The sequence below is a fragment of the Haliotis rufescens genome, unplaced genomic scaffold, assembly GCF_023055435.1.
Source record: "Haliotis rufescens isolate VD_foot unplaced genomic scaffold, xgHalRufe1.0.p SCAF_2, whole genome shotgun sequence".
Taxonomy (NCBI): domain Eukaryota; kingdom Metazoa; phylum Mollusca; class Gastropoda; order Lepetellida; family Haliotidae; genus Haliotis; species Haliotis rufescens.
In genome coordinates, this window is record NW_025963890.1 from 40,797,626 (window position 1) to 40,825,434 (window position 27,809).

The 27,809-nt window shown below is 40.9% G+C and overlaps 2 protein-coding genes across 4 annotated transcripts in view; both read left to right on the forward strand.

Moving 5' to 3' along the window:
- LOC124127511 (BTB/POZ domain-containing protein KCTD7-like) overlaps positions 1 to 19,017 on the forward strand; it is a 45,071-nt gene extending 26,054 nt beyond the window's left edge. The window contains exon 3 of the mRNA XM_048399305.1: positions 18,712 to 19,017. Within this exon, the coding sequence (XP_048255262.1) occupies positions 18,712 to 19,017 (306 nt within the window). The remainder of the gene's footprint in view (positions 1 to 18,711) is intronic.
- A 4,851-nt stretch (positions 19,018 to 23,868) lies between these two features.
- Positions 23,869 to 27,691, forward strand: LOC125382072 (BTB/POZ domain-containing protein KCTD7-like). Of its 3 annotated transcripts, XM_048399969.1 has the most exons (3): positions 23,889 to 24,037; positions 26,390 to 26,750; positions 26,910 to 27,691. In XM_048399969.1, exons 1-3 carry the CDS (start codon positions 24,032 to 24,034, stop codon positions 27,005 to 27,007), a joined length of 465 nt encoding a protein of 154 aa, XP_048255926.1. In that variant the 5' UTR covers positions 23,889 to 24,031; the 3' UTR covers positions 27,008 to 27,691. The 3 variants fall into 3 exon arrangements, with proteins under 3 accessions (XP_048255925.1, XP_048255926.1, XP_048255924.1); XM_048399968.1 differs by lacking the exon at positions 23,889 to 24,037 and adding an exon at positions 23,869 to 23,877 and having other exon boundaries at positions 26,390 to 27,691; XM_048399967.1 differs by having other exon boundaries at positions 26,390 to 27,691.
- Positions 27,692 to 27,809: the final 118 nt, after the last annotated feature.

Consider the following 27,809-nt stretch of genomic DNA (forward strand, 5'->3'; position numbering starts at 1 on the left):
CTCAGGCGTCGATGTTGAGCAGTCAGTACCATTCCTCGGAAAGGACGATACGCTCGGATTCCAGCAGCACGAAGTCGTCGTAGTACTGTACGTTGGCTAATGGGATGTCCCAAAGCTGTTGCTGCCGTCGCCGTTACGAATCTATTTCGCACGTGAATGAGCCGTATCTGACCGTCTCCCAGTGGTGTTGTCACTCGGGGTCGTCCGGTTCTAGTCCTGTCCTGTGTCCTCCCTGTCTGCCTGTACCGTTGAATCAGCCTGGCTACTGTCAATGGTGTACAACCAAACCTTCTGGCAATTTGGACATGTGTTGCCCCCATTTCGGTCATACCGATGGCTCTCTCTCTCTCTCTCTGCTCCTGTGACAGTCGTGACATTTCTTTTGTGTGCTTTCATCACGTGTGGTTATACCCTGCAGATGAACGCATTTATACAGCTAACATGCACGTGCAGTTTATGCCATAGGCGGAAAACCTGTTTCAACATATTTTTGTCACCGCACGAGCGCCGTCAAAGGTGGCGCGTTCGGGTGATGTGTTTTTGGTACCTGTTCCAATTATATTCCCAATACCCACTTTCCACTAGTTAACGTTGTCTTTAGGACAATTTTAAATTGCCAACCTTTACTTTCTGTTGCCGCTTTGTTTAGTATTTACATAAATGAAAACAAAATTTGTATTAGTGTTTATTGTCATGGTAAGAAGTACATACAGACACACGCAAAACCATGCCCTGATATCATCCATAACATTATCTCCCAATTGACCCAAGCTTGCCTCCGAAACAGACTAAGTCTGAAGCGGTCGTAAAATCTACAAGACAACTTACCTTTTGAGTCCCAGCGCAGTACAGGTCAGCCGAAATTGGTGAGACAGAAGGCGACTCCTTAAATACTTAAAGCAACAACAAACAACAACGGCGACGACTATACTGCTATAGTGAATGTATCTTGCTGTCATTTGTCAATCTGCCATTGTAACAGAATTAAAACAAATTAAAAAACGATAGATAACAGCTGTTGGATTGAGGTTAGGTCAATGTGTGATGTGACTTTCATCGACTGGGAGGCAACTTGCAGCTTGACACTACTTGTGTAAATCACGGAACAAGACGGCTCGCCGATATTACAGGAAACACTGTTATCAAGGACCAACATCAATCTATCAGCTGGTGTTTCGCAAAATGTCTTCAGATGTAAGTATATAGCCAGTATTAGATGTAAGATGAACTTGTCCTGATGACATTGCCGCCCCATCATGGTGTCGCGTGATCTCCGCTCCCACCCACCTCTAGCGCGAGGAGTATGCCCTATTACATTGTGTGGTGTTCAGGTTAATGTTTGTAATGAACAGGATATTAATCAGATATTAAAAACAGATAAGTGTGTAATAGATAAGAGTAGTTCGCCTTTGTCAGTAAACTTAATTATAGTCTGGAAGTTAATTTAAGGTACCGACGTTTACTACAATATCTAAAAACTATTGGACCTACTCCAGTCAAAGTTGGTATGACATAACTGGATATTACATTTAAAGACAATCGGTGCATGAATAAAAAATCTGTCTATTTCACTATATTTCATCAACAACCAGACCTGTACGTCACGGGTGGAACGAGCATTCATTGTAACAGCCACATGCACAATGCTAACCCTGCATCACAGGGCCATATGCCAAAGTTGAACCAATCAACTCAACTCGAAAGGTTGCACGGGAATCACGAACGCACGAATACAGTGTTAACATTAGATTTCCTGATGTCTCAGCGCAAGCATCTTTCCGCTGATGGTTGGTTGGTAGGTTTGTTGTTTAACGCCGCACTCAGCAATATTCCAGCTTTATGACGGCGGTCTGTAAATAATCGAGTCTGGACCAGACAATCCAATAATTAATATCATGAGCATCGATCCACGCAATTGGGATCGATGACATGCATCAAACCAAGTCAGGGAGCCTGACCACCCGATCCCGTTAGTTGCCTTTCACGACAAGCATAGTCGCCTTTTACGGCAAGCATGGGTTGCTGAAGATCTATTCTACTCCGGATCTTCACGGGTCTTTCCGCTGATGCGAAGGGAAAGGTTTCGTTGTTAAAATATATGAATACTTAAAGGCTGAAAGTGAAAGACGTACGCCCTTCTTTGACATTTCAAAGTACATGAAAAGAACAATTCATGCGTTACAGCTTCCCAAACAAACCGTAGTTAAGATTTTGAACTCTCATAAAAACACATGCTCCCCTGCACATCCCTTAGGGGGCATCTAAAAAACAGGATAGGAAATTAAAGTTAGATTCCTTTGATAAGAAAGTTGTCAGGGACGTGATTCGGCGGTTAACATGAGAAAATGAATTTATTTCAACGAGAAAACTAAAACAAATTCTCCTTACAGAGCATGACTTAGATATTTCCAAATGGACCATTTGTAAACTCCTTTCCAAATTTGGATATCAGTTCAAAAAGACGATAGGGTCGAAACTAGCAATGTGTGAACGACCAGATATCATTCGTTTGCGTATCAATTATTTGCGCACTATTAAAAAGAAACGAGAAGAAGGCTATGACCCTGATTGTCCAACATGCAGGCTCCCACAGTGGTTTCCTCCCTGGGTGTGATCTACAGATGGCAGAGACTACCATATCGAAATGAATAGTCAGGTTTTCACTGTGTATGTTGAGGAGCAGCTCCTCTTAGCACCGACTGATAAATCCTTGGTGGTTATGGACAGTGCTCCCTATCACAGTTGTCGTTATCCTATTAACCGTTGTCAAACCTCAAATTCCACCAAAGGTGAGATATGTCAATGGTTGGACAACAACCGGATTGCTCAGTCCACGAAAGCCAAAACAACTGACTACTACCAACTGGTTCTTCAAAACAACCCCCCGCGCTCTTATTTGATTGACAACATGTTGAGAGAACACGTGCACGAAGTGCTTAGACTTCCTCCTTACCACTGTGACTTGAATCCCATCGAACTAATCTGGGGTGATTTGAAAAATATGGTGGCACGGCAAAATAAGACCTTCGGGCTTGCCGACGTCACGCAGATTGTCTTGAAAGGTATGGGAGAAATTAGAGATGTACGCTGGGCAAACTGTGTCAATCATGTTATCAAAGTTGAGGAAGAGTATTGGAAACAAGACTGTATCCGACTAGATACTGTCCAGCCTATTGTTGTTCATTTAGGTGACAGCACAGACTCCGACACTGATGACGAGGGCATTTCGTGGGACCAAAAATAGTGCAATACATACACCCCTGTTTCACAACGACATGTACTAGCCCGAATAACCACGGATATGAATTCTTACATATTCGTTCATATTCTTAATCATTTCTTAAGAATCTTAAATATATCTTATTTGATTTCCAAACAGTCTTTTACTTCATGGGATTCGTGAGAAAAAAATTGTTTATCAAAGAATTTCCAGGAATCGTCTACGAATTTCAGGTTCGTGCTTTGTAGTACATGTCGTAATCGGATCTTGTCCACTTTGTGCAATTCTTGGCTCAGAATTTGATTCTTTTTCACCCGAAACAGCCCCGAAAGTCTCGAATCATCTACGAAAATATGAAAATATTTCCTTCGAAACAATAAAGCAATGATTTGTCTAAATGAATAATTACGTATGATATATTACACCTTATAACATGATGCATGAAATATAATAATGTGGCAAGGAATGATACATTCAAGTCAATAACACTGACCTGAAACAGAATGCAAAAATAATTGGATAAATATCTTAAATAACTGCCCGACGCTAACACCGTATTCGTGCGTGCGTGATTCCCGTGCAACCTTTCGAGTTGAGTTGATTGGTTCAACTGTGGCATATGGCCCTGTGACGCAGGGATAGCATTATGCAGATGGCTGTTACAATGAATGCTCGTTCGACCCGTGACGTACAGGTCTGGTTGTTGATGAAATGTAGTGATAGATAAATAGACAGATTTTATATTCATGCACCGATCGTCATTAAATGTAATATCTTGTTATGTATGACTGTTTAATAATCTCATTGACATACCAACTTTGACTGGTGTAGGTCCAATAGTTTTTCAGGTATTGTAGTAAACGTCGGTACCTTGAATTAACTTCCTGACTGTAGCGTGTCATAACCAAACTGACCTCCATATTTCCAAGAAAGGAAACCGAAAGCGGATGCGCTTCTTTTCTTAGAAGTCGTCTTAAATATCTAGCTTTCCCCTCTTACATAACGCAATATTATTGCAATATATTGGGAAATAATTTCTACCAAGAGAAAAGCTTCTTTTTTTTATCCCTTTGACAAATATTAATATGAAAGCTGCAATGTTAACAATTTGGTCAAAATTATGAACCAATTTTAATAAATTGTACTATTATTTTTATCTACAATCAAATAAAGGGTATGAAGCATTTGTTTTGTCTTTCTTTTGATTTAATAAGGTAAGACTATACATCATGGCATATACATGTCAGTCACAGTTTGAATAATAAGGGAAAAACCGATACGCCAAAAACGTATCGCGATACGTATCGTGATGAATTTGTATTGCAATATACCGGTATACCGATAAAACCGCACATCCCCAGCATTAAGGAGATTAAACAAGGACTGGTCGACTCGAAGCCAGTATAACATGTTAGTGTGTGGTATCCATGTAAAATTGAGACACCATATCCCAGTGGGGTAGCAATATCACCGGCATCAGTCCAAACTAGTATCGGCACGCACTCACGCACGCACGCGTGTATGTATTAAAAAAAGAAAATTTATTTATCACAATTGAAGAGAAAAAAGGTCATACCATAACTGTAGTCACATAATTTATTCTTAAATAGTTATATGGATTGTACCCCATGTGGTTCATGTTCTTCCAAGGAATACACAAGGAATTGATAATACTACACCTGTGTAAGTCTGTTGTAAGACTATTATTAGATCAATGAAAGGTGTCAATGTAGGTGCATGATACTCTGAATGGCGTTTTTTTTTATCATTATCAAGGTTTCCTTACAGAAATTATTTTTAGTAATTGCTCAGGATCTTTTTGCAACCCTCCATAACTAAATTTCACTTTGTCCTATTCATATATATCAGTCTCGTTTTTCAAAATAAAAATGCGGCAGGGAACGTTTGACTTAAATTTATAAACCTATCAATGTATTACCCTATATTGCATCAGGTTCCTGACACCTCGGGTAAACTTAGTAACAGCTCATCTTCCAAGGCCAGGTTTTGAAGTGGTTCTCTTTCGAACCTAATTTTAATACCCAGTTTTACAATTGCCATTTTATTAACTTGGCTCTTAAGATAAACACAATATTCAGTTTTGATTGGTTAAAAGTCACAATTTTGTCAATCTCATTAAGTATTTGAGAAAACACTTTCCTTCGGTTTTGGTAGACAGAGCATGCCCTGGGGAGAGGGAAAAACCATGGGGGCGAAGCTCCCAGGGCATGCTCTGTCTACCAAAACCGAAGGAAAGTGTTTTTCCATACTTATAAACCGTCTTAATTGATTAAATGTTATAACGAGCATCTATAAATGAGGCGCTTCATTATAGCGCTTCCTTGAAGACGTGATATCATAACTTGTACGTGAAATTCGCTGACTTGCCGGTTCTGGGCCGGAAGAGCGAAACATGGCCATAATCAACTCTAAAATCTCTTCGCTTTCGTAAAGCTACAGTAAGACTGGTCACGCTACAGTAAACACGGGATATTGCTATACCGGGACTCTCAAATTACAAGAAAAACACAGAAATACGTATACCGTAATCACAGCAGTAATTTATTAGATGCTGAAGTATAGTATATTTGCACAAAAGTACTTCACATTTAACAAATTTAATAACTATAATACTTAAATATTTCATAGATGTACGAGGGGTGTTCATTAAAGATTTCGCCTGACCCACTTCCGATGTACCTAGTGGAATGAAACTTGGCATAGGTATTATTCTTTCTCCACATAGGAACCACCAAGAGTTACACACTTCTCCCATCGTTTTATTCAACTATTGAGACCTGGCTTGTAAAAGCCCTCATTGTGCGTCTCAAACCAGGACTTGACTTTAGAAATCAGTGTTTAATCATCTTTGAAACGTTTTCCCTTAAAAAAATGTCTTCATGGTTGGAAAGAGGTGGAAGTCAGATGGTGCAAGGTCAGGAGAGTGAGTGAGTGAGTTAAATTTTTCATCGCATCTGCAATATTGCAGCCATATCGCGATGAGAACAAGATCATAATTTCGATATTCCTGTCAACAAAGGACAGTAAAACGGTAGAGTAAATATCACAATTAAGCAATAAAACAAACCAGATCAAATTTAAAACACCAGTAAGTACATAGAATAATAGGATCATGGGGACTTACATTACCTTTGCTTCCTGCATGAATCCCCAGCAGGATTTATGGCAAGGTCAGGAGAGTAAGGAGGATGTGGACGGATTTCATAGCCACAGGACCGCGCTTAAGTCTGGGCAACATGAGAGTTGTGTACTTGGAGCATTGTCTTGCAGGAGACGGACACCCTTGGTCAGCATACCACGCCTCTTAAGCATGATAGCGTCCCGCAATTTCCGCAGCAGTGAAGCATAATAAGCTCCTGTAATTGTGGTACCCTTTGCCAAGAAATACATCATCACTACTCCGTGCTGGTCCAAAAACACCATGAGCATGACCTTGCCTGCAGAGGGTTGGACACGTTCCTTCTTTAGGGGTGGTGACTCCACATGCTTCAATTGCATCGACTGAATTTTAGTCTCAGGATCATAGTGATGGACCCATGTCTTATCCTGTGTGATAAGTCTGTCAAAAAAGGTTTGCCTGTTTTTTTTGGCACATGTCCAAAAGATCCTTTGAGCAATTGACTCGTTCCTGCTTTTGGAAAGGTGTGAGCAACCTGGGAATCCATCGTGCAGACACCTTATGCATGTTCAAATTGTCATGGATGATTTTTTCCACAGACCCTACACTGATCTTGACATCTTGTGCTAACTGGCGAACAGTTATACGTCGGTCTGCCAAAATGGCCGTCTCCACTTGATGGACAGTGTCCTCATAAATGGCTGAATGGGGGCGACCAGGAATAGCAGCTGTTTCCACAGATATCCGACCACACTTGAACTGGCCATGCCAGTGTTTAACAACGTCATATGATGGGGCATCTTCCACATTTTATCGAAAGTTTCTTTTGGTGTGCGACCTTTCAAATATAAAAACCTAATCACTGCTCGGTATTCTACTGGCTCCATTGTCACACCCTACTCGATCATAACACCTGTAAAAGTGGTAAGATTAATAGTTCGGTGCTGCAAATTCAGACATAACCCATAGATACATGAAATTTCAACCAAATATGATGACCCTAAGTGGTTTAGGGGAAATCTTTAATGAACACCCCTCGTACATTATAATTTCTACAAAAACAACAATAACTTATATCTTAAAATATAATGGTAAATACATTCTATAATAAATTTGCGGTTGCACTTGCATACACGTTGTGTTCAAGTCATTCACTCCAAGTGGATCAGGTCACCAACGTGATCTGTGTACTCAGCTTCGCCGATGACGTTGTTGACGAGATTGTCTTTCAGAGCCTGAAGACGGTTGTCAATCAGCCGGTATCTTCTCTTTCTGGGTGGTGCTGACCAGTGGGCTCCAATTCGTTGAATGGCGACTTCTACGTTGGATTGTTCTCTTTGAATGTAACAACTTAAAAAATGTTCGGATGGTTCTTCCTGGCAAGTTTGTTGAGTTTGTGATTGTGATTTGTGATTCCACGTTGTCGTGACGTAGTCCATGAAGAACTGTCAGCGATGGCTAGGAGCCAGACGTCGTCGACCTTGTCCAAGGGAAGCAGAGACAAGGCTGCAGCTCTTCTCACCAGTCGTCGCACTTCATCATCGTTCTTGTAGGCCAGACCTTCCTTCTGTACTCGACGCCATATGCACTGGGTGAAGTGAAAATAACAGCTCCTGATCAAAGTGTTTGGAAAGGCACTCCGTACAGCATTGTGGGCAGCGATTTCAAAGTCTAACTGGAAAGTTCTTGGATTGAGTGAGTGAGTTATTATTTAACGTCACATGGGCAATATTTCAGCCATATCGTGACGAGAAATTACATTTATGATACATTTATGATACATATATTTAAACTGAATAAAAAGCTGTCAACGAAGGACAGTAGAATAACTAGAATATCACAGACTTGATTTAAAACTAGTAGAGAATATTAAAAGGCAGTAAGCATTAATGAACATCACAATTTAAAAATGGGCTAGAAATCGTCAGCAACTGAAGGGAGATCACCATACTGGGGACCATGGGGACTTACAGTACTTTTGCTTCCTGCATGGACCCCGGCAGGATTTATATCATCCCTTCAGTCACTGGCGACAGTGTACCAGTTAAGCCTTAGATTAAAATAACGAAGATACTACGTTCAAAAGCCTAGTGTGCAGAAAAATACTTCGAATGATTTGGGACTTACATACCCTCTTAGGGGGACAATAATTTTACTTCAACCCCCCTCAAGGGTGCAGCCACTAACAATCTAAGTTATGAATTTCGCACTACCAATTTGTAAAACAATACATTGAACACATCAAAATTTATGAAAAAGCTCTATTTCCTTTAAAAAACATAATATTAAACGAGAATTAACATCATTAAAAAGGTCCTTAATTGTTTTTACATTGAAATATTTATCCCTTGTGATGGAAAAATCAACACAGTCAAGCAGGACATGCTTGACCGTGATTCTTTCATTACAAGGGATACAAAACGGAGGATCCTCACCTTGTAATAAATATTCGTGCGTATATCTGCTGTGGCCAATACGACATCGTCGCAGAATGACCTCTTCAAATCTGGACTGACAGCCCAAGTAGGTGTAACCGATATTTGGTTTAATTTCATGTAATTTATTGATACCTACTTGGGCGTCCCACTTCTGTTGCATAAGATCTCGGATGTAAGATCGAATCAAGGGTTTAAAATCAGTGTATGGGATCAGAAGTGGTGTCACAGATTTGTTGAGGGCTGCTTTTGCAGCAGCATCGGCCATTGTGTTACCTTTGATACCAACATGGCTTGGTAACCAACAAAAGACGATGTCATATTGGCCAGTAGCAAGATCATTAAATAACTCAAGAATTTGGATTAAAAGTGGATGTTTTGAAGACATATTTTTAATTGCCTGAAGACATGAAAGAGAATCTGAAAACAGTATGAATTGTTTATGTTTAGATTGATTACTGATATATTTAAGTGCTGTAAAAATGGCGTTTGCTTCTGCAGTGAATATTGAACTGTTATCAGGTAAACGGGAAGAGATTGTTCTGGATCCAATGACAGTGGCACTAGCAACTGTGCCACCATCCTTGGATCCATCGGTAAATATAGATTTATAAGTGTCATAATTGTTTCTAAGTTGGTGGTATTCTTGTTGGTATATTAATTGGTTAGTATCTGATTTCTTAAGTTTGGTTAATGTCAGGTCTACCTCTGGCTTTACCATTTGCCAAGGAGGAGAGGAGAAAAGTTGAGTAGGAGCTATATCTTGGAGTTTAATATTTGAAGCTGATATTGCAGATTTTATTCTAATTCCGAGTGGTGGATGGAGTGCCGATTTCTTATTGTAAAGATCTTCGTAGAGAGGATGGAATATACATTCAAAAGCTGGATTTGACGGATTAGAATATAATTTAGTGATGTATTGTAGAGATAATTTTAGTCGGCGTTGTTTAAGAGAAGGCTCATCTGCTTCTATATAGAGACTGTGAATGGGAGACGTTCTGAAGGCTCCAAGACAAAGCCTCAGACCCTGATGATGTATCGTATCTAGTTTTTGTAAATTACTTTTGCAGGCTCCACCATAGATGATGGAGCCATAATCAAGTTTGGAACGAATTAGTGACCTGTACAAGTGTAAGAGGGTTGTTTGATCCCCTCCCCACTTTGAATTAGAAACAACTTTTAATAGATCGAGTGCCTTCAGGCATTTAGCTTTGAGGTATTGAATATGCGGGAGAAAAGTTAAGTGATGATCAAAAATAAGTCCCAAGAACTTGGCTTCCTTAACAACTTTGATAGGAGTGCCATTCAGAAATAGTTCAGGGTCCTTATGCGGTTTATATTTTCGGCAGAAATGTATGCAATTAGTTTTTGATTTGGAAAATTTAAACCCGTTTTCTAGACACCACTTGTTAATTTTATTAAGACATAATTGTAATTGCCTTTCAATTGTGTGCATATTTTTACCCCGACAAGATAGATTAAAATCATCCACAAAAAGTGATCCATCAACTGAATCATTTAAAACTTTTGACAAACTGTTAATTTTTATACTGAATAAAGTGACAGACAAAATACTGCCTTGTGGGACACCCTGATCCTGATTATAATGATCAGACAGGGTTGTACCCACTCGGACTTGAAATTGCCTGTCTGTTAAAAACTGGGATATAAAATGAGGCAGACGGCCTCTTAATCCAAAATCATGAAGATCTTTTAAAATTCCATGTTTCCATGTTGTATCGTAAGCTTTTTCTAAATCGAAAAAGATCGATACAGCATGTTGTCTATTTACAATGGAATTTTTAATGAACGATTCTAAACGCACTAAATGATCGATAGTACTTCTATTTTTCCGGAAACCACATTGTATATTGGAAAGAAGATTATTTGTTTCCAAGTACCACACTAATCGATTATTTACCATGCGTTCCATCGTTTTACAAACACAGCTAGTTAAAGAGATAGGTCGGTAATTTGATGGATCAGAATGATCCCGCCCAGGTTTGGGAATGGGGATAACAATGGCTTTATGCCATGAAGCTGGAAACATCCCAGATGTCCAAATATCATCGAATATATTTAACATAGTTTCAAGGCATGATTCGGGCAAGTGTTTCAGCAGCATGAATATTATCAGCGCCTGCTGCTGTATCATGAGCTTGCCCTAAGGCAGTATATAGCTCATGTAGTGAAAATACCTCATTGTAATCTTCACCATTATCAGATGTAAAATTTACTTTTTTCTTTTCCTGTTGAAGCTGATATTTTTGAAATTCAGGAGCGTAATTAGATGAAGAAGAATGATGAGATAAAGTTTCACCAATGCTATTGGCAATGGCAGATTTATCAGTTAACAAAGTATCGCCATCCTTCAGATGGTTAACTGTAGAATTTGATTCCTTGCCTTTGATCTTTTTAATCATATTCCATACCTTGGACATAGGGGTACGAGAGTTAATTTTGGAGACATAAGTCCGCCAGGATTGACGTTTATTTTGCTTAAATAGACGTCTTGCCTTGGCATTTGAAATTTTTACAATATTTAAATTATGGACAGTGGGATGTTTACGGAAGTACTTCTCCGCCTTCTTACGACATTTCCTAGCTTGTTTGCAAGTGTCATCAAACCACGGTTTACAAACACGTGGGTTGATAGAGGACTTAGGTATTGATTCATCAGCAATTTCATTCAGTAGATCTGAGAACAACTGAATCGGGTCAGTAACATTTTGAAAAGACGTAGGTAGTAATTTATCTTTGCATAAAGATTGAAATAAAAGCCAATCAGCCTTCACAAAATTCCATCGAGGTGAAGGTGGATCATCAGCGGGATTAATTGGTTTAAGCACTGTGGGGAAATGGTCACTCCCACATAGGTCATCATGGACAGACCATGAGAATTCATTCAACAAAACTGAATCCGTCAAAGACAGATCTAAAGATGAATAGGTACCAGTAGCAGGGTGCAAGTAAGTGTCGGAGTCATCATTAAAAATGCAAAGATCGTTATCGGAAACAAAATCCTCGATTACTTTTCCCTTTTGATTAATGGTTGAACTTCCCCATAGAGGATTATGCCCATTTAGATCACCCATGATGACACAGGGCTTTGGGAGTTGGTCGTATAGTTTTTGTAGATCATTTCGCTGAAGATTTGAAGAAGGAGGAATGTATAAGGAGCAAAATGTGAAGGCAATATGCAGTGTTAGTCTAACTGCAACTGCTTGCAGAGTCGAGTCAAGCGGAACAGGACTGTGAACAACGCCCCGCCGCACTAAAATAGAAGCACCTCCAGTAGCTTTATCTCCTGGAGGAGAGAAGGAATGATATGAACTATATTGCTTTAAATCAAACTTATCTGTATTTTTAAGGTACGTCTCTTGTAAACAAATTGCTGATGGATTTAAATCACTTGTTAATAACTGTAGTTCATGAAAATTATGCCTAAGTCCTCTGCAATTCCATTGCATTATATTAGACAATTGAGTCATGGTGGCTCAATTGGAGATCGCTCGCGTGAATGTGAGGAGGAACTACTCCCCCGCCTGTCCTGTGAGGACAGAGTAACCTCCATGTCCAGAGGCCCAAAGGAGTTCTGTAAAGGAACCTCTGAAGGTGAAGGGACGATTGGCAGTTGTTTTTTCTTCAATTTCTTTTTTTCTTTAGTCGACAAATGAACAACGACTGGTTGTTTGACTGACGTGTGTGAAGGTTTCTCAGACTGGATCTCAGTCTGAGATCCTGAACTGGATACACTGATGGTAGGAATAGGCTGAGTGATTGGAATAGTATCAACTGGTTGATCTGACGTGACCCATGTCAAGTCAGTCTGACACGAAATAGGAGATGTTGTAACAGAGCGGGAGACTGCAGCGGAGTAGGACATAGGTGAGGGGGTAGTGGTCTGAATTTTGAATAGTTTTTTGGCATCCAGATAGGATATGTTTTTTTCACATTTGATTTTCATTATTTTGGATTCCATTTGCCACACGGGCAAGATTTTGATGAAGCAACATGTGGGCCTGAACAATTTGCACACTTCAGATCATGATTACAGTCAATGCTCTCATGGCTGTCACCACAACGATGACATACCACAGAGTTATGACAGGATTTTGAACCATGACCGAAATGTTGGCACTTGTAGCATCGGAGCGGATTGGGGACATACACATCCACTCCGATGTTCATATAACCTGCTTTTATTGACTGTGGAAGGGAAGTTTGGGCAAACGTCATGAGATAGGTATTGGTGTTCGTGATGACACCGTCTTTCTTAATCGTGAAACGTTTTACAGCGGTTACAGCTTGGTCTTCCAATTCAGTAGCAATTTCATCCTCAGACATGTCGGACAGACAACGAGCCCTGTCACGAACAATGCCTCGACAAGAGTTTAAAGTTCTGTGCACAGACACAGCAACCTCAATATTGGCAAATGTAGATATAGACAACAGATTGAGAGATTGCTGTCTCCGTGCACACTCCACCAGAAGCGAACCACTACGGAGACGGGTGACGTTCTTGACCTCACCACAAATACCGGACACAGCCTTAGAAATGGCAAAAGGATTTAATTTGATAGGCAGGTTATCAGCAGCCTCAATAACCAGGAACCTAGCCCAGGTATCAATATTTTGAGAAATACTTCCAGACGAAATATCAATGTCTTCTAATCGTCTCTTTTTTTCATTGCGAGATGAACCAGATTGTTGTTGAGCCATGATGAAAGAATATGATTCAGCACCCCTGTTCCCCACCCGCCATCGAGTGTCAACAAGGACAGTGTTATATTGCACCGGATATCCAGGATGCAAACACCAGGGATACAGGGATGCTATACTCCAGCAAATATGACTTGAATAGCTATATTTATCTACCAGATGTAGTGCCAGGCAGGTTCAGTCCATGACAAGAAACTGGAGACATACAGAATACAGAGGTCAACATCACCAGATTGGCCCATGAGCCACCGCCTTCTGGCGTAAGACTCTAGGCAATTTATTCCATCAAAAATTGGTAATTCATACAAAGTATGCTTGGCCAAGTCCAAAATATACATTATAATACAACACAGGAGTGCATATACAATATTACGCACAGGGCCTGGCATGACCAGCCGATTGATAAGACCGGGCTAATCTTACCACCCGTCTAGGCGAAGTAAGGGTCGAAGTAGTGTGTTGGGCAAAGGAACACAGTTCCAGGAACCAGTGCCCTCAACTACCAGACTCCCGTCCTCCGCCGACACAGGGACGCAACCCACGGCAAATGGGCTGCCCACTTTGGTCGCCTCTTACGACCAGCAATGGGGTGCTGTGGAAATATTCTACCCCGGTTCCACACGGGGGAAGAGCTATTAGCGCTACCCAGCACTCACCACGAGGAGGTTGCTCTTCACGAGTGCCTCTTGGATTGAAGTAACAATTCTGCTGTTGAGCCATTAGACGTAAATGTTCAAATGTCCTGGTGTACGTATCTTCGGACTTGTTCGGGAGCAGACAGTGCACAAGCGGGAACATGTGGCCTTGGAATTCAGCATGCAGCGTGTAGATCTGCTCAAACAGTCGTGGAGCCGAGGAGAAGGTGCCGCCACCAAACACTTCATCTGCTGCACACAGGTGCTTAATGTTGTTGCTTGTGGTGAAGATGAGAATGTCGTAGTCGATGCACTGAAGGAAGTGTTCTCCTGCTTCGGTCAATGTCCACTGTCCTTCAAGATTTATCTCAGGTCGGGTGGCAGGAAGTTTGGGAAGGGTCTTGTGGCGTTGTGGATGCAAAGAAAAGGAATTTCCTTAAGCAGGTCGTCTGGAACTACGTCGTGGTGGCGGCGAAGCCTGGAAATCTCATCTCCGTATATGGTTGAAATCGGCGTTGTTTCCGTCAAGCTGGTGGATGAGCTTGGACTTGAAAGATTCCACTTCCATCTCATATGGGATAGGTTGGTGGGTATGGTTCACCTGCAATTGAATAATTGCATTTTAACTAATATTAACTATAAACAAATACATACATGTGACAAATACCTGTGGTATCTAGAAATAAGTAATAATAATAAGTAAAATAAATAACTGAATAGTTTGTTAAGCAAAGTCTTTTGAGTCGATGTCTTTAAGATTATTATCATCAAGATCATGTGCATTATTTTCTTACCCGCAAAGCCGCTTGAAGAATGCCGTTTTCAGTGATCACCGATGCTCTGCAGGCAGCACCAATGCAGTTCCAATACTTCTTCTCACGGACCATTATCTTACAACCAAACTTGAATCCCTCATAAAACAAGTGCTGACCACCTCGCACGGTGTCAACCATGGTCACTCGAACTTGTGCGTTAGCCATTTTGCCCATAGATAATGTTGTTGTTGCATTAAGTGTTTAAGAGGTCGCCTTCTGCCTAGGCAATTTCGGCTGACCTGTCCCTCTTTGGGACTCCTGTGTGTGAGTAGGGTACACATATCTATTGTGAGTTTGGTGGTCACATAATTTCTGTTTTTGTATTGATATGATTTCTATTTTCTTATATTGATATGATTTCATTTCTATCCTTGGCTGCTCTGTATATATACGTTCGAGTAGCTGTCCATCTCTTAGAAATAGAGTTAGTTTGGCCTTTGCTATTGCATCTCTTGGCTTTAGGAGATCTATGACAGATAGCGGATCTAACTGCAATTCTTGTTTTAACCTAGCCCGGGCTGGGGCATGGTCTTGACATTCTAGTAACACGTGATCAATGGTTTCAGCCTGATTGCAAGATGAACAAATCTTATCATAGTGCTTTTTGTGACCGAGTCTGAGGCGTGAGATAGCAATTTCAATTTTCCTTTCATTTGAGTATGAGTTTGGCTTTTGTTGGACCTTGGGTTGAATTTTGTATGGCCATCTGCCGATCTTACTTGCGTCCCATTGGGCTTGTCATCTCTCTGCTATTGAGGCTTTGATTTTGATTTTTATCTCTAGTTTACTAAAGGGAATAGGCTGTATATCCGCTTTGTCTAGAGCCAGCTTCGCCAGTGAGTCTGCTTTTTTATTTCCATGAATATCTATGTGAGAGGGGATCCAACACAGCTCCACCTGTTGCCCTTGGTCCGATAGTTTTGTATATTCGTATAGAATATTGTTGACTGTGTTTGGCCTGGAGTTTGAGTTTCTGCCACTGATGGCCTGAAGTGCACGACTGCCTGATAGGACGACTGCCTTTGCTTCCAGGAGTTCCGGTATGAGGTTGAGTGCATGATAAATTGCTTCCACTTCAGCCGTGAATACTGACAGACCATCAGGCAAGCGAACTGAATGTGCTTGGGGTTTGGAGCTGTGGATATGGATCCCGTAACCAGCACTGTTGTTGATAGGATTCTTGGATCCATCAGTGTATATAGACCACAGTGACCATAGATAAATAAGTTGCACTCTTTATATATACCATCAAATACATACTATATGTATTCTTAAGAAACGACTCTCCTCTAAACTCATCGGTATCATAACCCATATCAACTAAGAAACTAATTGTTTGTTCAATTTAGAAACTGATCATCTCTTATCCTGTGGTTAAACATCCAACTGTATTATTTTTTACGAAACGACTCTCTAGTAAATCTCCTCGCCTCTCCTCTCCTCTCCTCTCCTCTCCTCTCCTCTCCTCTATTTGAACAGCACGGGCGCTAATCTAAACTACGGTAATCCGGTGATTTTTTAGCAATTACTCATTTCTCGCTTTCGTGGCACAAATACCCAACCTTGGGTTTTCGCTTTACTGATACTAGGGAAAATTGGATTTTCGCTAACCAGGCACGACACCGACTTGCCAGGCGTCCAAGAGCACTTGGTTGTGTCAACAACAAAACACAACTAAAATACTTACTTTTAAATGAAAGTGAAATCTTCGGTTTCTAAATGTTTGTGTTGCAATATTCCACTTCTTTTAAACTTTTCAAAATGAAAAATCGCAAATTTTAAAGGTGTTTTTTGCTTTACAAGATTTTCGACTTTAAACAATCCAACTGTTACATAGAGATAGTTGTGACGAAACGGCTAGCAGTTACTGCACGTGCAAACTGTGCAGCATTGATAAGCAATTGTTTAAAAGCACGTGTTTTGAAACCTCGCTGTCCTTTCACCAGTGACTCCGAAGTGAGGTCGCTTTTAAATGTTCACGCGGAACTGTACACATGACATTAAATTTTAATTGAATTAAAATTTTGAATTGCTACTTGTTGTCGTTTTTTCAGTTACTTGGTTAAACCTGGGATTTGAGTTTTACATTCAAAGTAAAACCTGCCGAACGAAAATAAAATCGTCACAGTAGGTTTTACTTTGAAAGTAAAACCTCTTAATGGGTTTTACTTTGAAAGTAAAACCTCACAACACGTTTTAATGCCTATAGAAAGAACGCTCTTACTTAATAGAGATCCCAATGAATAGGTTTATAAAATCAGATCAAAGTTCTCGCTGCCACTTAACAAAGATATTTGTTTAGCGATAGCGAGAACTAAGATCTGATTTTAATGGGATTGCCATTTTGTTACATGAAAATTCCATGACTGAATCAAACCTAGAACCTCACATATCGTGTTTAGTTTTGTAATCCACTGTTTTCCCACTGAGCCACAAGGGCAGGTGATAAAAGCTTGTTGAAGTTTACATGTCATGACTCCAGCTGGTCCACGTTGCAAGTGTCGTTTTCTCTCGCATGCTTCAATCGAATTCCTTTGGACCGCGAAACGCTGTATTATTTCACTATAAGGCTTTTCGATGTTTTCTTAATTGTTCGGTATCTCTTGCATTTAGACGGTTCATAAGTGAGATAAAACACTCCAGCGAAATCTAAAAAACGTCTCAGACCTTTACCACTTCTATGAAACCCACAAGCACGGGTATGGTGCTGACAAACCTAGAAACATGATCGGGGCGAACCGGGATTCGAACCTACAATCAGGTTTCTTGAGTGACAAAGGGACGCAACTCTGCACAGCGAATCGGGGCGCCTTCGACGACTGGGCCACCCATGCCCCCTATAGAGTTAAGAAGGAATTGATGTTGTGACCGTTGTTAAAGTGTGACATGGTAATGATTAAAAGTTAAAGAAGATTTAAGTAAAATATCCCATTAAAAACTCTCATACATTTAATAAATCATTCACAGTGGGTCAGTATTTCATATTCCATCATCCTCTACTGTATCAGTTGTCTCAACCCGTGAAGAATCCGGCGTAGAACAGGTCTTCAGATACCCATACCTGCCTTAAAGGTGACTATGCTTGTCGTAAAAGGCGACTAACGGGATCGGGTGGTCAGGCTCGCTGACTTGGTTGATGCATGTCATCGATCCTAATTGCGTGGATCGATACTCATGATATCAATCACTGGATTGTCTGGTCCAGACTCGATTATTTACAGACCGCCGTCATATAGCTGGAATATTGCTGAGTGCGGCATTAAACAACAAACCAAACCAAAATCAGTTGTCTCCCTTATAGTCTGTTTTCAGATATGTTTATGTGTGAACTGATGTTCATTGAGACGACAACCGCCTCCACGGTCTAGAGGTAGAGCGTCCGCTCGAAAAGCGGAAGGTCCGGGGTTCGATCCCCTGCCGCGTCATCCCATAAGACGTTAAAAGATGGTATTTGTTGTTACCCTGTCTGACGCTCGGCATTAAGGTGCTAAAACAAGGACTAGTCGGCTCGGCGTCAGTAAACTGTGTCTGAGTGGGGTATTCATGTTAAACTGCGGCATGGTATCTCAGTGAGCTAGCACTATAAATTGGCATCAGTCCGGACTAGTACAAGCAGCCACATACACACACGTGCATTCACGTCGCTATATAAGTGCAATAATCTTGGACGCGACGTTAAACCCAATTTTACCTCACTTCATTGAGACGTCGATGAGCACACATAGTGTATTGTTCTATATTTCAGTTCCCTGCTGTCATCGACTTAAATGTGGGTGGTCGACATCTGACAACCTGCCTATCCACCCTCACCAAGTACCCGGACTCCATGTTGGCCGGCATGTTTAGTGGAAGGCACCCGGTAGCCAAGGACAAAGATGGCCGCTACTTCATCGATGTGGATGGAGATGTGTTTGTTCACGTCCTCAACTTTCTGAGATTCGAGACAGTGCCTCCTGTTAAAAGAGCTAAAGAAGTTCGGAAATATGCAGAATACTTTGGATTACGCTACCTGCCGAAAGCCATTAGCGAATCCTATGGATATATTAAATGACATTTGTTTCCTGATACCACTTCTCGAAAGGGAACTGAGGAATATTTACTTTTCTTCAAGGTATATTTGTCATTGCATATGGACCGCCCAATGTTCATGTTTTATGAATGGCTGTCAACGTCAGCTTTCTGGGGTGCCTCAGATTGACAAGTCTTGATAAAGATAAGGAGATCTCCGTTACTCAATCTACTGGCACATGACTTACAATGTCTGGATATCTTCACAAATGAGGAAGAAATAACAAGCGACTGTAACTGTTTTGGTGCAATGCATCGAATTGCCAATGCACCCAAGTGTACACTGAATGAACTCAAATGATTAATCAACGTCACCAACAGAAATTCGCATTTCGTCTGTTTCTGATCATGAAGAAAACGTACATGTATTTTACTTTTACTTTCTTTCTAAGAGGGTGTAGACGAAGGTGGCGATAGGTCCGGTGTGGGGGTCAGGGCCTATCACGTCAGGGTGGATATCAATCATTATACCACAAGGTTATGACATTGTTAACACAAATAACCTTGTTATATTCCTACTTTCTATGCTTTGGAGACTATAAGTGCCTTAGATTTATATATACTGACATGCGGATATATGGGAATGGCTGTATAACGAAGACAATACAATATGCATGTACCCTGAAGTCGAATGGTCAAATGTTAATAAATAAATACACTTAACGTGATTGTGTAACATAGCCATTTAGTTTTCGTTTATGCTTCCATAAACCAAAAGCAAATTAGGCCACGCCAATAACTTACTGATGCTTCCTGATTGGCCGATTAGAGTGGGCTGGGTTTGTTTCGCATTATTGCGCTGATCGTTTTCACTGATTTCGTATTCTTATAGGCATTTTTGTTATGTTAATGATTAAATAAATAGTGTGTGAAGTTAATATTGTTGACTTATATATTTAATCTTCGTACCTAGACGGGACGGTCGGGTAGCCTAGTGGTTAAAGCGTTCGCTCGTCACGCCGAAGACCCGGGTACGATTCCCGACATAGGTACAATGTGTGAAGCCCATTTCTGGTGTCCCCCGTAGTGATATTGCTGGAATATTGATAAAACCGGCGTAAAACCATACTCACTCACTCCTACCTAGACAGAGCATGCTCAGATGGACCTCAAAAGTTCTAAAATGTAGACACCAAAGGCTGGAGCTGCTGGAATATTTTTCTACATACAGGCAAGATTTATATTTATCTTTTGCACGTGACCTGTCAGGGAAAACAAATAAACATACCCCACATTCAATAATGTAACCTCTGGCAACCTTGACCGTAAACAGAGGTCAGGCACAATTTAATCAAATAGAAATCCAAACCTGTACATATAGTCTCAAGCAACCGTACACTGTATAGTGTCCGAAAGAAATGTTAAGATAATTGATGTTTTGAAGTCAATTTTTTCCAGGATTATAAACTGACAGTGAGCGGATTTATGGTAAGCTTATTGACATCTTGTCGGACATTGGTCATGTTTCGTGGGAATTCCGGCGCAGAATACGTTCACAGTATCCCAGAGTGATTTTGTGTTGTCGCATGCAGACGGTGTAGGAAATAGGTGATGATATCAAACGTGATTGATACTGAATTATTTACAGCCCGACGTTACAAAGTTAGAGTGAAATGACAATAAGTCCGCTATATCATAGCGTTACAGCTTGATGTTGGAGGGAGGTTTCAAGGCTGCACACGTCGAAGACGTTTACCACTTTGGTGAAATCCACAAGACCCGAGCATGGTGCTTACAAACCAAGGGAAATCTTCAGGGATAATCAGGGATTCGAGCTAATTAACAGCGGATCCTGATATTGCCAAAGGGATATTGATCTATATAAATCTTAACTTACTCATGATATTTCACGCTTCATAAACAGATCTTGTTTATCAAGTAATTATTTGGTATGTTATTATAAGTATTGGTGGCTTATTTAATGAAGAGTGATGGATAAATCTTGTTACCACGGCTACTAAATTCTTGTCATTTGTCTCAAAAGTTGTAACATGTCTTTCAACGGAAACCGAGCGAGAATTGTTGAGACCTATTATAACACTATCAATATAATTGCTTTGTACCAATTTTTAACAAAGCCATGGATCAAGACTTTGAAAGGCATTTAGAAGTAATACACAAAAGGAAGAGAATTTATGGATGTCAACTTCTTTATTATGAGGAACACAACGTTTCTGAGTATATGCCTACTCCTTCATCAGGTGAATGAATGATATGAGGCAGAGGGCTAATTACCCCCGGCCTCCTGTTGTCTATTGTCCATTGCCATTTTCTTATCAGTGATAATCTATTCCTGGCTTCCAGTTGTCCATAACTATCAACGCTAATTACTGTACAATGTTGGCTTTCATTGTCTATTGCTAATCGCCTATCAGCGCCAATTATCTGTTGGCTTCCCTTGTTAAGTTTCCACCTTTTGTCATTTTATTACTTTTGTTGTTTTAACGTGTACATACATATGCTCCCTTCCTCATAGCATTCATTCACCTGATGGAGGAGTAAGCACACACTCCGAAGGTTGTGTTCCTCATAATAAAGAAGTTGACATCCATAAATTCTCTTCCTGATGTGCGACATTGTATTAGTTTTTCTAATCTTACAAAGCCTTTTGAAACTAGGGTAGCATTTGGATAAGTGGACAATTATATAACACTTAGCACTGGATGTTCCTATCAGAAAAAGCTTTCCGAAATTGCAGCTGTTGTACACCAACGCGTGATGAGCCTGTGGATGCATGCCATGCCATGCCTCTTCCAGTAGTATAGCAATATCTGTGCGGACTTTAAATAATTGATTAAATAATTCTGGGCCAGGCAACCAGCTGCTTGTCAACATCAGTAACCAATCAATTTAAAGCTGTCCTCACTTGAAAGAGTGTACTATACCCAGTACCTCCAACTGTGTTAAACTGTTCATAGTCCATATAAGATATTTTTGTATGGTTTCTATCAATTCTAGGGGGCACGGGTGGCCCAGTCGTCTGAGGCGCCGTATTCGCCGTGCAGAGTTGCGTCCCTTTGGGCATGTTCATGCGGTGGGTGAAGTGAGTGAGTGAGTGAGGGAGTATCGTTTTACGCCGCTTTTAGCAATATTCCAGCAATATCACGGCGGGGGACACCAGAAATAGGCTTCACACACTGTACCCATGTCGGGAATCGAACCCGGGTCTTCGGCGTGACGAGCGAACGCTTTAACCACTAGGCTACCAGACCACCCGATTCAAAAGACGAAAGGGGGGTGGGGTGGGGGGAAATGGGGTTATTGATTATTGCACTTATATATCGACGTGCATGTGTTTGTGTGGCTGCTTATACTAGTCCGGACTAATGCCGATTGATAATTCTAGCTCACTGAGATACCATTCCGCAGTTTAACATGAATACCCCACTCAGACACAGTATACTGACTCCGAGCCGACCAGTCCTTGTCGGGAATCGAACGCGGGTCTTCAGCGTGACGAGCGAACGCTTTAACCACGAGGCTACCCGACCGTCCCGGTGGTATAAGTGGGTGTATAGCAATGCGTGTATAGCAGTTGGCACCGGCTATATCAGGGAGACTTGTAAATGATCGAATCTGGACCAGGCAGACCAGTGGTTGATAGTGCGAGCATGTATATGTGATCACCGCCTGTAACCAGTCGCATCTCCGTAAACATTCCGCTCTTACGAGAAGCATGGAGTATTGGTTTTGAAAACTGCATCAGCTGGTTTGCTAAACATACAGTAAACACGTAGACATATATACCCGCGAATAGGTGCATATTAGCAATTGTGTCGTAAAACGACATTCACGAACTCACTAAAGAATAATTTCTCATCGTTAAACAATTTGCAATTTTGTATATGCCTTGATTCAATATTTTATCATCAATTTTTGTATCATTAGGGACGTAAAGTACACAATCTATTGATAATTTTCTTAAGTCGTTGTATTTTTTTAACTTTCAGGGAATAAAAACATTGACAAAATTATACCTAAAGTCTAAATTGTTGTTTCCAATTTTGGTATACTGAGTGTACTTTTAGTCATTGGTGTAAGTAAACGAACAGCGGTAACTGTTTCCTGAAAGTAAAAGACGTATATTTGAAATGGTATAGAAAACAGCATTGGTCGCCCATGTGAATAATACATTCAAGCCCTCGAACGCGTCTACATCCAAACTCTCACTCGCTCGTTCCACCCGTGAAGATCCGGGGCAGAATAGTATCAGCAACTCAAGCTTGCCGTAAAAGACGACTGTGTTTGTCGTAAGAGGAGACTAAGGGGATCGGATGGTCAGGCTCACTGATTTGGTTGATGCATGTCATTGTATCTCAGTTGCGTAGATTGATGCTCATGATGTTAATCACTGGATTTTCTGGTCCACACTTGATTATTTACAGACCTCCGTCATATAGCTGGAATAATGCTAAGCGCGGCGTTGAACAACAAACAAACACACTCACTCGTCCTGTTCACATTCCAACTCAATAACAAGCTCCTTAGCTCCGCCGTAGAACCGTATGAGCAGACAGATGAGTCATAACACGATATGAAAGTAGCCATGTAAATGATATTGAAAGTCTGCTGTTTCCCTCTTTCCTAGAAACAGAACCGAAAGTAGACCATGTGGTTGATGAAAATTCCGACACGTCAGCTCTGATCAACACTCATGTCCACCGCACTACTTCCAAGAGCCCTTATTGAATAGACGGTTTTCACCCAGTGACACAACAATGGCGGTAAGTGTTACTGTTTTCCCCCAGTGACAGAACAATGGGGGTAAGTGTTACTGTTTTCCCCCAGTGACAGAACAATGACGTAAGTGTTACTGTTTTCACCCAGTGACACAACAATGGGGGTAAGTGTTACTGTTTTCACCCAGTGACAGAACAATGGCGGTAAGTGTTACTGTTTTCACCCAGTGACACAACAATGGCGGTAAGTGTTAATGTTATCACCATGTGACAGAACAATGGCGGTAAGTGTTACTGTTTTCACCCAGTGACACAACAATGGCGGTAAGTGTTACTGTTTTCACCCAGTGACAGAACAATGGCGGTAGGTGTTACTGTTTTCACCCAGTGACAGAAAAATGGCGGTAGGTGTTACTGTTTTCACCCAGTGACAGAACAATGGCGGTAAGTGTTACTGTTTTCGAGGAAAAACATACCACAAAGCGTAGAGGGTATTTAACAATCTTCCCTCATTGTCTGAAGTAATCATTATTTTTAAAGTTAATTAATAATAAATCTGAATCACTGTAACTGTCCCGGTCACATTCTGGTCAGTGCTAAGTGTTATTTACTTGTCCACTTATACAAATTTACCCTTGTTTCAAAAGGTTTTGTAAAATTAGAAAAAAAAAAAACCCAAAAAACCCTACTTTTTCAGAAGCCTTAGTCTGTCCTGAACATGAAATCATATGTCATATGTTATCATGTGCTTGTCAACTTATCAAAATGTCACCACAGTTTAAAGAGCTGATACTGAGTCGTAAATCAATATCATATGTAGACGTTGTGTGTAAAGCAACAGCTGCAGGACGACAAATGTGCAGCTAATATTAATGTGTTCAAAGGTTTAAGTACAAGCTCTAGTGGCTTGATCGGCGTACAAATGGCTGTCCTTGGAGCCATTTGTACGCTGGTCTTACCAAGCTAATTCTTCGTACAAAAGTCTTTATAAATCTGGTATAATACGTTTTGAAACTGTGACTAATCTAGCACACGTCCAGGTTTTCCATAACCTTGGGTCACTATGACCCCGATAATATGCGATGGGTAATCTAGTGGTTAAAGATCAGTCTGCTGAAAAAAAATCCATGCATTCCCAAAAGTATACTTCCCGAAGCCGCTTAAATAAAACAAACGAAATTGTGTTGAATTTCCATTGTATATATACTAGTATACATATAATTTCCCTCGCCTTATAGCTATGTGGGTCACAATGACCCTAAACATGTCACGAGTCAAATGATATTTTTAGATCATTATTACACTAACTGATAAATCGTTGATCCCATGTGGCGCAGAACCGCTTCTCTTTCACATACCCATCTTCGAAAAGTTTATTTGTCGCTATATGGCACAGACATGACTGATACGACGTTAAACCTTAGCCTAGGAGGAGATAAAACAAAACCAAATAGAAAAAGACTTACCATTGAACAGATTTGACCTTATTTGCCTGGTAAATATATTTATCGAGGTTGTCCATAAAAGTGTTTTCGGGGTATGATTAATAATCATAATTTTCCGATGAAGATTATAGTTACAATCCCATGATTGCGAAGACCTGGATTATCACTGGGCGCCTCGTTATGATATTAAAGGAATATTGCTAAAAGTGGCCTGAAGCTTTACTCACTCACATGCTCCTTCGTCTTTTGACCGCCTCCGTGGTCTAGTGGTAGAGCATCCGCCCGGAGAGCGGAAGGTCCGGGGTTCGATCCCCGACCGCGTGATACCAAAAGACGTTAAAAGATGGTACTTGTTGTTACCCTGTCTGGCGCTCGGCATTAAGGGGCTTAAACAAGGACTGGTCGGCTCGGAGTCAGTTTTCCGTGTCTGAGTGGGGTATTCATGTTAAACTGCGGCATGGTATCTCAGTGAGCTAGCACTATAAATCGGCATCAGTCCGGACTAGTACAAGCAACCACACAAACACATGCACGTCGCTATATAAGTGCAATAATCTTGGACGCGATGTTAAACCCCATTTCACCTCACCTTTCGTCTTTTGAATCGGGCGGTCGGGTAGCCTAGTGGTTGAAGCGTTCGCTCGTCACGCCGTGATATTGTTGGAATATTGCTAAAAGGGGCGTAAAACCACACTCACTCACTCACTCTTTCGAATCATAACCGGAATGAGTGTACATATGAGTGAGAGAGTGAATTAGTTGGGTTTAACGCCACTTTAAACAATATTCCAGTTATATCACGGCGTGTCAGCTTAATGTGGGAGGAAAGCCCGAAGTGATGCAGGTCTCAGACGTGTACCACTTCGGTGAAACCCACGAGCACGGATATGGTGCTGACAAACCTAGAAACATAATCGGGGCGAACCGGGTTAGAACCCATAATCATAGGTTTCTGGCAAGTCCATTATTCCTAGTTGCCTTTCTGAACGTTTGATAAGCTGGAGGTACCATGTACTCAATAACCTTACGTATTGACTTGTATCAGCACTGGCAATAGCATCTCTTCCACATGAACACCAGTTACTCTCAAACCGTGAAGATTCCGGGGTAGAATAGGTCTTCAGGAACCCGTAAAAGGCGACCATGCTTGTCGTAATAGACCAATAAGAATCGAGTATTTTCTAAATGTAAGGTAGAATCACATGTGCATTAACAATGTGTTGTATTTCAGGATTCTCAAGTTGTGGACTTAAACGTTGGTGGTCGACATCTGACAACCTCCCTGTCTACCCTCACCAAGTACCCGGACTCCATGTTGGCCACCATGTTTAGTGGAAGGCATCCGGTAGCCAAGGACAAAGATGGCCGCTACTTCATAGATGTAGATGGGGATGTGTTTGTTCATATCCTCAACTTTCTGAGATTCGGGAAAATGCCTCCACCCGAAAGAGCATCACAGGTTAATGAATATGCGGAGTACTTTGGATTAGAGGAACTGAGGGCACCTGTCCTCGAAGACTTTGAACAAGTGCTTTACGGAATATGGAAAAAGAAGCTACCTGGCTACCAAGGTCTTTTGGATTGTGTGAAAAGTAAATTGAACAATATTAACACAAGTTACTTTTACATTCAAACAAGAAGTTCTAATTGTGATCACTTAGGGATTACAGAAACAGGGTTCCCACGCAATTATGACACCATTGGTTTAGAATTCGACCCAAACCCATCTATCTTTTTCAATCTTCTTGCAGTCGACCTGAAAAGACGTAATATCTTCACCGACTCTTGTCTGAGGGTATGCCCGGTATGTGGTCGCAAAGCAGCAATGGGATTCAGAATTGGACGATGATCCAAATTGTCACACATTGAGTCGACAGATAATTTGATGAAAGGAATGTGAATCCACCGTGGCATGGGTGGAGAGCTCTGTTGCCTGCTGCTGTGATTTTGAAGCGCTGGGTCATTGGTTAATGTTCGTCTAATTGATGATCAAATCTAGCAAGATCTACTAGTATTATTACGGAACATTTCTTTTCAATGTATATAGACTCAAACTCAAACAGGATACTAATGCAAGACAACTGTTAACAGAGCGATTTACGTTTTGCTGCTTCTCTAGGTTCTTAATTTCCTTGGGATTTCCGTGTCAGAATAGGTCCATGATATGCCATACGTGTTGCAAGTGCCGACTAGGGTGGGTACACTGGCTGACTGTTTGCTACTTGTACCAGGGTTTTAGATGATGTTAAATAGCTGAAATATTGCTGACTGTGGCGTAAAACAAATCCGTTGCCATTTTGCCGAACCAGGTGGTTTTTGTCGCTTTTATGTAAGGCCAGGACACAAACATTTTTAAAATGAAAATTGTTACTTTTGTGCGTACTTTTTGACATATGTACAATGTAAAAGAATGTTTGTGAATATCGTTAATAGCTGAATTGATTAAAGCTTGCAGTATACTGGGTTCCTTTTCACTCTTGACTTATTTTGAACCCATTGTGAGAGTGATGAAGAGTATTCAGAATTCAGTGTTGGTCTTGGTAAAAACAAAATGTTCCTCGTGTTGGTTCAGTTATAGTAGACATCTATTTAATGTTCGTTTCCTAATCACGACACGAGTGAAGGAGTGAGTCGGGTTTAACGCCGCTTTT